The 11,501-nt window shown below is 35.6% G+C and overlaps 1 protein-coding gene across 2 annotated transcripts; it reads right to left on the minus strand.

Moving 5' to 3' along the window:
• Positions 1-387: 387 nt before the first annotated feature.
• LOC111315162 (uncharacterized) lies at positions 388-10,854 on the minus strand. 2 transcript variants are annotated; one of them, XM_022916746.2, is made up of 14 exons: positions 10,606-10,854; positions 7,381-9,592; positions 6,886-7,209; positions 6,335-6,805; positions 5,876-6,238; positions 5,325-5,786; positions 4,949-5,242; positions 4,392-4,868; positions 3,873-4,277; positions 2,459-3,430; positions 2,170-2,244; positions 1,697-2,035; positions 1,250-1,588; positions 388-928 (listed from the first exon to the last, which is right to left on the minus strand). In XM_022916746.2, exons 1-14 carry the CDS (start codon positions 10,717-10,719, stop codon positions 645-647), a joined length of 7,131 nt encoding a protein of 2,376 aa, XP_022772481.2. In that variant the 5' UTR covers positions 10,720-10,854; the 3' UTR covers positions 388-644. The 2 variants fall into 2 exon arrangements, with proteins under 2 accessions (XP_022772481.2, XP_089605699.1); XM_089749573.1 differs by having other exon boundaries at positions 7,438-9,592; positions 10,606-10,819.
• Positions 10,855-11,501: the final 647 nt, after the last annotated feature.

The following is an 11,501-nucleotide window of genomic DNA, read 5'->3' on the forward strand; positions in this document are numbered from 1 at the left end:
TATTTGTTATAAAGCAAAATCTAAGCAATTTAAAAATAAAATCTTGAATGCTCCCTTACAATGCTAGATGTAATAATTTTTGATGTGATTAAAAAAAGATGGATAACGATTTATATGAGATTGTCAAAAATAAAAAAATATAGTTTATATTTGACTTATAGACATAAATAATGATTGGATTTATTTTATATTATTTAACATAAAACAAAAACGACAAAAGTCACTTAGTCTGTCAATAAAATACTAAATTTTTAATTTTAATAATTAACTGTTAAATTTTAACAATTTCAAATACCAAAATAAATTTTGAAAAAAACACAACATAAATATGCACAAATTACTAAATCTATCAATATGAAAATATATCACCAAAATGATTCAGGAAAATTAGATCCAAGCAAAGTATCAGAATCTGAGTATTAAAAAAAAATCATAATACAACAGATTTTATAAACTAAGAGTATCACTGGAAGTCACACGCCTAAACTTCACCAAATAATCAAAACACAACCAAAAAATGTGCACAAATATCAAGTTTTCACAATTTTACAAACAAATAATGCATGAGTTATGCTCATATCTAGTAGAAAATGGGGTTACTATGTCTATAAAGGAATCATTAAAAAAAAAGGTTTGAACTATATCTAATACTTCCAGACAGGCTCAAGAGGCCGCCTCTTGGATGATGTTTTATGCGTTGTCCTGTTGCCAATCCGCTTGGTGCTACCCTCGTTCTCCTTCGTATCACGTATTATCAGTCGCTTTGGTGTTCTTTGAATCACACTAGGCTTGCTCTTACATTTTATTACGGAAGAAGTCAATTGCTTCACAAACGCACTGTTGCTCCCCTTCTTTTTTGCGGTCACATTTTTCTTTTGAGATGATAGCAAATTTAGTTCGGACCTGAAGGCTTCTTCACCATCGACAACTGCCAAACAGTCAAACAAAAACTCGAGGAATTAGGTCATGCTTGTCAACGGTAAATCAGCAATATTTAAGACATGACACGAAAACTAAAAAAAAAGAAAATAGCAAGGTAATATGGGTTAAAATTTTAACAAAAATCATACATAAGTTTAACAACAACAAAAATATATATTTTATGTTTTCAACATGAATTATGACACAATTTTTACGTAAAACACATACTAATATACGAATTGACTGTTTACACGATAGGAATATACAATTGCCAGGTCCTCAATGCGAAGAATGAAAATATGTATGAAAAAATAGATGTTCTGTCTACCTCTACCAACTTCTGAATTCTTTAATAGGGGACATTTATCTGCCACTGCTGCAACCAGCCCTGACACATCTTTTCTCAACTCCATTGTTTCTTCAATATCTTCAGGATCATCCATTTTCACCGAGAAATTTATATCCTCAACATCTGCGCTGGCAATATAATCCTCCCCTTTGAGGCTACTTGAATTGCATTTCGTTATGGCCTTGTCTAAATCAGAATGATTACTGTCACTAGCATTTGCATCTAGTTTCTTAACATCATCTTCACCCTCCAAAAACAAACACATCGCCATGCTGGTTAAGATGTGTGATTCATCAGGATTCTCCAAGTCTTTATGTTCTGTCCCCAATATAACACCATCAGTGGATGCAAATTTTGGCTGTACTATTCTAAAAGAGTGATTTCTTTTACAAATCTGTACTTGCAATGAATGGACTGAGTACTTACCATCAGAAGCAGCACAAATTGAGGAAACATTGTCCAGTTCATTGCAGCTTCCAACTTCCCTGGAATCACCAACTATCTTAGCATGCAAATGCAAGCCATGTGGTTCCACGGTCTCTAGGTCACAACTCTTGCTTTCATCCAAACATAGAGGCTGGTTCACAACCAAACTGTTAGTGCTATCAATGAATGTGGCTGTTTTTACTGAACCTTCATAGCCATCAGACTTTGCTTCAGCAATTTCTTCAAGTTCTCCCTTGCTCCTTTCTACCAAGGAACCATCAGTTACACCACTAAAACCTCCACTAGCTATTTGGCACCCATCTCTTTCCTCCCTTGTAACTGTATCATGATCATGAAAAAGCAAATCAATGTAATTAGAGCCACCTCCTCTAAAGGGAAAAAGATTTCGAACCAGTGAGTATAAAAAGCTAAGTCATAAAAGTTAAAAGGCTCAAACCAATTAACAACTATACCTTTGCAGTCAATAGAGATTTCAGCTCCACCCACATCATTGATGTCATCCATAACTTGTGGATGAAGTTCTTTTTCTGCTTTGCGACAGGAACAAGAGACATTAAAAAAATCATCTCATTTGATACAAATGCAACAAAAAAGTAGTATAAAAGCCATCTAATCTACGATTGATGTAATGCTAGTAAAGAGTTGCAACTGCATCAAGTTAAAATTTCGTTGGCATTTGAAGAAATTAAAAACTAGTTTTCTGGAATATTAAAGTTCGGCTTTACAGGTGAAGGTACTCACCACATGACACTGGAATACTCGAGCATAAAAGAGTAGAACAACCAATACTAATTTCAGGCTTGCAACAAGGTTTATCAGCATATGATGGGACATCTTCCTGTTCATCACCAAATAAAGATCTCTGATGAGAAACATGTGCTTTTCCACAGTTCTCAATCTCTGCTTCTTCAACAGTGAAGGCGGCATCAAATTCATCTGCTGCATTGCTATCATTTACATCAGGATCATCGACTTTTTTTCCACACTGAGGATCTTTGCTATTCAAAGTGCTCTCCACTGTGCCAACTTTTAAAACGTTGCCCATAATTATGCCAACAGTTGATTTAAGACCATCTAATCCAATGGAAGAACTACAATCACATTCAAGTGCAACCTTTTCACCTTGATCATCAAGATCACTACAGTTTGCCTGTAAAAATGACAGCCTAGTTCCCACAGATGCATTCGGCATTTCTTCTGAAAATTCAGTACTCACCACCTTGTGACCACTGTGGTCAGCAAGTACAACTTTCAAGAATGGTGTTGCGATTTCCTCCATAATATTATCATCCTGTCCAACATCTGCTTCTCTACTCGCACTAATTCCATTGCTATCCATGGTTGCAGCAAAGTCTTTATCAAAGGGATGATCCATAACTCTTTCACCACTAGAATTCCTCTCTCCACCCACCAGCACATGATCATGAGGCTTCATTGAAAAAGGTTCTGAAATAATAGGTGCAGTCAATTCCTCTGATGGCAAAGCTTGAGTGACATTACTAATAACCGTAGCATTGGCTTCTCCATTTTCAGCACCTTGCTTTGCAGCCTCACTCTCATTATCCAACAGCTCCAATGCTAGTTGAGGCAAAAAATACACTTGAATTTCATTCCTCATATTCTTATTATCCATGTAAACTGCCTCAGATTTTCCTTCCATGTCATTGCTGACAGGCAGACAGCCGTTGAAGGATAATTTCTCGTTACAAATACCTGAAACAGTTGGAAACAAGAAAAGTCATTTTGAAAAAAATAATCAGAGAAATAGCATGCTGTAATACAATATATCTCATTTTAGTTTAGATATTTTGATACTTAACTACCTTGAGTGGATTTTTCATCTTTTCTCATAGCATCATTTTTGTCAACTGGTGCAGTAAATGATAAATTCAAAATCCCTTTAGCAAATAAAATAAATAAAATTATTTTGTTATTTGCCAAAGAACATCCCAGCATCCAAAAATGCTACAATGTTTCTTCCTTTATTTGTATTTATGTCATCATAAAACTGAATCGATAGCAAACAAAAGCTCTTGTCAAAAAACTAGGACCAGCAAGAAAGAGAAATCCAAATAAAAGTATCATCTACCGCAGAATCAAGCAATATTAAGAAGTATTTTAACCAAAAAAATGGAAAATCCGAATATGCACTCACGTTGTGGAGAAGCATCAGCATGAGAAGCACTTTTGAATACATCATTATCCTTTTCTTCTGATGAAATAGGATCAGTTCCTTCTTCATCTAAAGCTTCACAGATATATTTCTCCTCTGTCTCACAAGAAACATTGTTAAAGCTTTCATCTGAGATGTCAACTTTTTTATCTTTTATGCATTGACTGTGTGTGCTGTCTGAAAGTCGACGACAAACACCACCCACTGAAACTTTTCCTTCAAAACTCTCTTCAAGATATTTTTTTCCACTAGAAAACAATTCTTTTTTGGCATTTATTGTCTCATCATGTTCATTTTCCACTATTTTCACATTTTCTTCATTCTTTTGCTGACCACACATTCCATATCCTGCATGGCTCACAGCTGTTTCAACTCTATATATTGTGCCTGCAATTGTTAGGAAGAAGATTCAATTAAACTGCTTTAATTTAACATGAAACACTCTTATCAGCATTCAATACTCTGAAAAGTTAATAAATAGAAGGTGAAATGTAAAGGTACCTTGCAGATCTTGGCTGCCTACTTTAGGTCTAAGTGGACTTATCAAAGTTGTATCGTGACTACTCACACTCCATTGAATTTCCGAAATTGTCTTTTCACCAGCTTCAGCAGTAAGAGTATGGATTTTAGCAGTGGCTTCACTCTTTTCATTAAAGTCAACTGAACCTTCAGTTTGTACCATTCCTTTTCCAGAAGAATTATCAGTACTTAATTCTTCTGCTTTCTTCAAAGAAACTTCAAACTCCTTTGTAACACAACTTTCACAGAATTTATTCGAGTAATCCCAGGAAAATACCTCCTGAACTGATTCAGCAGCAATTGTGTTGGCATCTTCTAAGTGCATTGAGTTCTGATCCTCTTGAGGAGAACTTTTGTCATCTTCAACTTCAATCTTATCACTTTCATAGTTAACATTCCCACTCCTTGGTGATTCTGACTCCAACAACTTCTCCACTTTCAACTCATTTGAAGTTTCACCTGCACATTATCAAGCACTAAGTGGTAAATTAAGAAAATGCACATAGTATGGTTCATTATGACATCATAAGTGAACTCACCTGCAAAATTTGCTTGACTGGCTAAAGAGCAAACATCAGCCAGAGAAGTCATCTCAGAGCAAATCACTTTGTTAGCATTGCTTTCAAGTTCAACCATTCTAGGTTCAATCAAAGCATCATCAAGAGCACCTGTTTTATTCAAAGACAGACAAGGTTGATATTTTATTTCACCCTCAATGGTATCATCCTGGATTAGGATCTCCTTGTCATCCTCCACCAAACTGGTTTCCTCATCTTGATTGCAAATCTCACTTCTCGCAATGCAAACAGTAAGTCCAGCACTGCATAATTTATCTTGAAGTGGAAATGAAGAAAAATAGATCAGATAGAGGTTTCACAGAGCTTATAACTAAAGAAGAAAATGAATTTCACACACCTTGGCTTTGGGGTGCTGATCCAAATAGGGCTTCGCAGGTAGCAGTGCCACTAGTTGAACTCCACTTTATTTCTGTAATATTTGGTGTACCAGTTATTGAATTAACAATATCAATCTGAGCTCTAAATTCATGCTTTCCAGGGGCCTTAATGGAACTCTCAGTGAGTGCAATTTCTTCCCCATCAGAAAACTCAGTAGCACTCAGTTTTTCAGATTTCTTCAAAGGAATTTCTGACCCTCTCTTCAAACCAATATTTTCATCAGGTTCATTTGGGAGGGCACTGAAAATTACATCCCCAATTGAATCAGGAGCCGTCAAATTAGCATCCTTTAGTATCTGATCCTCCTCAATTGTAGTTTCACTTCCTTCAGCATCCACATTACAATATATAGAGTTCATGTTTTCAGAAGGCTCTCCTGTCTCCAATACTTTCTCCAGTTCTATGTAACTTGAAGTTTTGCCTGCAAATTATCAAGCATTGAGTGAGCAACTAAGAAATTTAACATTGTACAGTTCATTTATAGCATCAAGAGTACATAAACTCACTCACCTGCGAGGTCTACTTGGCTTGCAGGAGAGAAAACATTAGCTAGAGAAGCTATCTCAGGAGAAACCACTTTGCTATCATAGCTCTCAAAATCAACCATTCTAGGTTCAACCAAGATAGAATCATCAATAGTACCTGTCCCATTCAAGGACAGACAAGAATAATATTTCATTTCACCCTCGGAAGTATCATCATGGATCCTTATCTCTTCATCGTTTTTCACCACTCTGGTATTCTCCTCATATATTAATACAGCTTCATGAATAAAGTGTGCATTTCCTGGATTCAGATTTTCATTCCTTTCTTGATCTGACATCCCTCTACCTGCAGTGTTAGCAGCATCAACCCTGCATATTTTATCTTCGACTGCGACGAAGGAAAAAAAAAAGATTAAAGTAATCCGAGCATAAGTATCGGTTCCCAAAAACTTATAGCTAAGAAAAGGAAAGGAATTTCACACACATTGGTTTCCTGGTGCAGGTTCACATGGAGTTCCTGGGGCAGCAGTGTTTATATATGGGCTCTCCTGGATTTCAATGATATTTTGTGCACCAGTTTCAGCAGTAGCAAAATGAAATTCCGCGCTACTTTCTTCATTTTCAGTAGCCTTAAAAGAACTCTCCATGGGTGGAATTCCTTCTCTATTTGAAAACTCAGTCGCAATAACTTCAGCTTTCTTCAGGGTATTTTGTGACCCACTCTTCAAACTACTAATTTCACCATATTCATTCAAGGGGTCCTTAAAAATTGCCTCCGTGACGGATTCAGCAGCAGTGAAATTGGTATCTTTTAATTCCGCTAAGATATGGTCCTCTCCAAAAGGAGCTCTGCTATCATCAACATTCACATTATCACTCAAAAAGTTAGTGTCTTCACCCCTTGGTAGCTCTGTCTCCAAATCTTTCTCTGAGTTCAGGAGGGTAGAGGTGGCACCTGTGCATAGTGAACGAGTAAGCAAATCAACATAATACAGTTTCTTAATGAAATCAAAACTGAATACACTCACGACTCACCTGTAAGATCTTTTTGATCTGCTAATGAAAGACCATTAGATGGAGAAGTTATCTCAGATGAGTCCATGTTGACAAGTTTAGTTTCAAATTCTACCCATCTAGATTCTAGCAAATTAGAGTCATCAACAGCACCTCTTCCATTTAAAGACGTACTTGATTGAGGAAGATTCATTTCATTGTCAGTACTGTCAATATGGACCAACCTCTGTTTATCAATTTTCAGGAGGCTTCTATACTCGTTGTCAACAACCAAAGATTCATGAGCAGAATGTGTGTCGATTGGTGTCGTATCTTCCTTCATTTCTTGATCAGATATTCGACGTCCTGCAGTATTGACAGCGATTTCAGCTCTAGCTTTGTTTTCAACAGCCAAAGGAAATAAGAAATAATCAAACAAATAATCCGTATAATGAGTAAACATCATTTATTGGATTAAATTTTGAAAAGAAAAAAAAAAGCATAACAGAATAAGGAAATTTTGGGAATTTGACCCACCTTGGCTTTCAGCTGGAAAGTTTATCTCAGAGGAACCTAATACGTGACTAACATTACCTTCAAATTCTAGGAGTTTGGGGTCTAAGCAATTAGCATCATCCAGCACACATGTTGTATTAACAGACTGACTTGGCATACTATTCACTTCACTCTCAACATTGCCACCATGGACCAATCTCTCTCTGTCATCTCCCAATAAATTGTTTTCCTTCTCCTCAAGCCCAATTGATTTGTGGGCAAAATGCTGGATTTCTTGGTCTGTAGAAAGGCCAACCAAATTCTCAGATGTTGTAATCAGAGTTTCCTCCATATTTCCAGCAGAATCCTTGGATTCCTCCGTGTCAAGAAAAAGAGGAGAGGCCTCCACAAATCCACACTGCTTCTTTGCCCCAGAATTCCCCCTCAATCCCTTTCCCTTTTTGTTAGAACATCCGTCAGCATTTTTGACAGCCTGTTTGCCGAAGTTCAAATCAAGATCATTTTTGTTCCCTGAGCCTTCTGCTACAAGTAACTCATCCTTTCCAGCTGGAAGACTCTTAGTAAGTGAAGCTTCCTCTTCTATAATCTCCATTCTAGATTTGCTTGGCTGCCTCTTCTCGACAACTTTGGCAGTTGGATTGCAAGGTGCAAAAGAGGCACGTATAGAAGAAATACGATTGGATCTTCTTTGCGGTTTCTCTGTTATGGCATGAAGCTCAACAACAGAAGTTTTTTCTTCTTCTAGACTAGGCTCTTGCATTTGTTGCTTCACTCCCTGGTCTTTTTTGGCAACAGCATTTTGATCTTCTTTACACGTTCCTGATAAACTACAACCAGAAGAATTTTGACTGGACTTTCTTGGTAATTCTTCAGTCACCTCTTTGCCTAGATATGGTACTCTTAACTGCTGCATTTTTTCAATATCTTCCTTATTTGCCAACTTTGCATCAGCTACAGCTGGGGCATTAAGAATTACTGTCTTGCGTCTGCTCCTTCTGAAAGGGGCTTGGTCTTGTAAAGTGAAGGCATACTTGGCCCTCTCTATCTCACCACCATTTTCCACAACTGCATCCAATTCAATAGTCCTACTTCGTTTCTTGGTCTCCTTTTTCAAGAATTCTTCGTTATTCTCCCCCTTACCACTCTGAGACAGAACAGATTTTCGCCTGGAAGAATATCTCCTTAAACATTCTGGAGGTTCCTCAAGTGCAATATGTCTTTCAGATTGCTCCTGAACCTTTGTTACCTGAGTTTCACTTCTCACAGATGTAGTACTTTTGGCACAATCTTTCTCCGCATTACGTTTTGATCGCCTCAAAGGCTTCTCTGCTGCTGCACCTCCTACACCAATTAAACTGCTTTCAGCACTCACCCTTTGATGCACAGCATTCTCTCTCAAAGCATTTTTCCCTCTGTCTTTCTGAGGTTCTTTAAGTTGAATAACGTCTTCACATCCTCGCTGTACCCCAACAGTTTTAACTTCACTTTTCACCATAGAAGCTATATCTTTCGGTTTTGCCCTTGACTGCCGCGTCACCCTAGAAACAACTTCAACCTTTTCCACTTCACTGCTCAATTTCACAGATCGATCATCCTTTCTAGCATTCCTCGTTGGTTGCCTTCGGCCATTTTTGGAATTTGCATCCTCACGAACAACATCACTCTCTTCAGAAATTTCATCAAACGAATGAACCTCATCACCTCCTTTCCCCTTCCTTTTCTTTGATTCTTCCTGAGTCACATTCTTCATACTTCTTAACTGCCTCCCACAGAACCCATCAGTCACTTCATGATGACCATTCTTGACATCTTCCCTCTCACCCATTTCCAACGCCTCAGATTTGCCAATATTATTCACCTCAGCATCTCTATTCTTCATGCCTCCTTTGCTTCTCTTCCTCCCAACAGGAGGTGAAAAAACCATGTTTATATTATCTTCAACTGCATTTCGCACTCTAGACCTCGTGATTCTAACTTGGCAGTCCTCAACTTTCCTAATATCTTCACTATTTGGAGCATTTTCGATATCCTGGACAGGATTCTTGGACAACAACAGCTTCCTAGACCTTTTTCTAGGCTGCAGACAGACAGAGACCTCGTACTCAATGGTTTGATTTTCAGGATTAAAACTGACTTTCTTTGCCTGCTTTTTAACAACCTTAGCTTCATTGTCACTACCTATTTCTTTCGGATTAGTACTCAACTTTTCTAATGAAATGGGTTCTTCATCTTCCTGTTTAAAATAGATTAAGAAATAAAAAAACAGAGTTATAAATATAGTACTTGAATTGAATCAATGTAACACAGAGCAGTTACAGATTTTAAGGTTTGAACTCAAAATTTACTTAGATGTCCGTCATTGTATGAAACATGAATTAAGCTATGAGATTTTAAATTTAAATTTGCTAGATGTTTATAATTATATAAATCAACTGAATTAAGTTTTGCATTTCAAAAGTACATATTTTACTGTTGGCTTTAATATTTACTAACTTTTATATCTCCACAAATAAAATCAATTAACGGAGAAAAAAACATATTTGGTAAAAAATAATGAAATATAATATCAAGTTAAACAAATTTTATTTGTCCATAAAATTGAAAACTTCAATATTAATTTTATTTGTTCACTTTTCTATTCGAATAAGCTTTTATTTTTTATATTGCTTCATAGAAGGAAAATTGTAAAAATAACAACTAAAAGAGAATTTAAATTTCTAATTTCTAATTCTTAAGACTCAATAAAGCAAAGACTACAAATTACATGACCAAATTATTTAATGCTTGCAGTTACTTTCTTTCTCTATTAATAAAACCCGTTTAAATTTGCTCTCAGATCTACATGAAAGAAAGAAAAAAAAATTACATACTTGATAATTTTAAGCATAACAAGAAAATGATACCGAAAAATACATGAAACTATATACTTTAAGATTTTAACAAAAATTATACATAAATTTGGTAAAAACCAAAATATATGTTTCTATTTGACGTGGCTTGTGAATTTGAGTGTTCATTTGATAACATAACACGGACAGATTTACAAAATTCTTTTTACTTAATCTAAAAAATTTTTAAAATACAAAAATAAATTAACCAAAAATAACAGAAAGCCTTTCACATGATGGAAATTTGGACTTAGTTCATGAATTCGACTCTCAATCGGCAGCCAAAATGCTCAGTAGCAGAAATTTATTAAAAAAAAACTTTAAAAAAACAAAGACGCGTAAATTAAAAAGAAGATACCTTGTAAATGGAAGCCAACTGATCCACCATTTCACGGTTGGTTAAATTTGCAGGGACGCCGTGCTTTTTACACAACGTCTGCAGGTCTTTTCGCTTCATGCCATGAAAATCCATCTCTTAGGAAAAAAAAAAAAAAAGGCAATGGAATAGAAATTCAAATAAAAAAATGAAGATCCATTTTTGTTTTCTTGAAACCTGCTGAAGAAAGAATAACAGCGAGAGAGATTTTCAGCATAGCTATTTGAATTCAAAACGGCCAGTTTGGCGCTCTTTTAAAAATTTGGAGGTGGGGGACCTTAAGATACTTTATCCACTCGCTGTGTTTTTTCGAGTTTTCCTGTACTCGCTACTTCTGCCCGACAGATCGTGTATATGTAGGGATATAATTGTAAAATCAATTTAATAGTGGTGACTGATCGGTGATCAAGTAAATGCTGGGTTTTACAGTGATTGAGCGAGTGGGCTTTGAACTTTGAAGAATTACCTACATGGATAAGACCTTGTTAAGTGCTGTCACGTGCAAGCTTCTTTTTATGGACTTGAACTTGCCTTGAGCTTTTTAAAAGCGATTGAAAACGTGATTCATCGTTGGTCTTTCTTATACGAGGTTCTTTTTCTTTGTTTTTAATTCTTTAATTAAATAGATTTAATAATTCATTTATTTATATTATATAAATATAAAAAATTTACGTATTTATATTATATTTTATATAAAATTTAAATATTATAATTTGTATTAATTTAAAAAACATGAAATATACTTTTTTTACGTTAAATCTATATATTTTTTGTTAAAAATTCTACCTTGTCATTTTTTTTTAATTATCTTAAAATATGTCACTATGTTATATTATGAATTGTTTGATCTAATTCCGAATAAATTTTTTTTTTATTTG

Source organism: Durio zibethinus, chromosome 20 (genome assembly GCF_047325235.1).
Source record: "Durio zibethinus cultivar Kanyao isolate XHJ-2024 chromosome 20, ASM4732523v1, whole genome shotgun sequence".
Taxonomy (NCBI): Eukaryota; Viridiplantae; Streptophyta; class Magnoliopsida; order Malvales; family Malvaceae; genus Durio; species Durio zibethinus.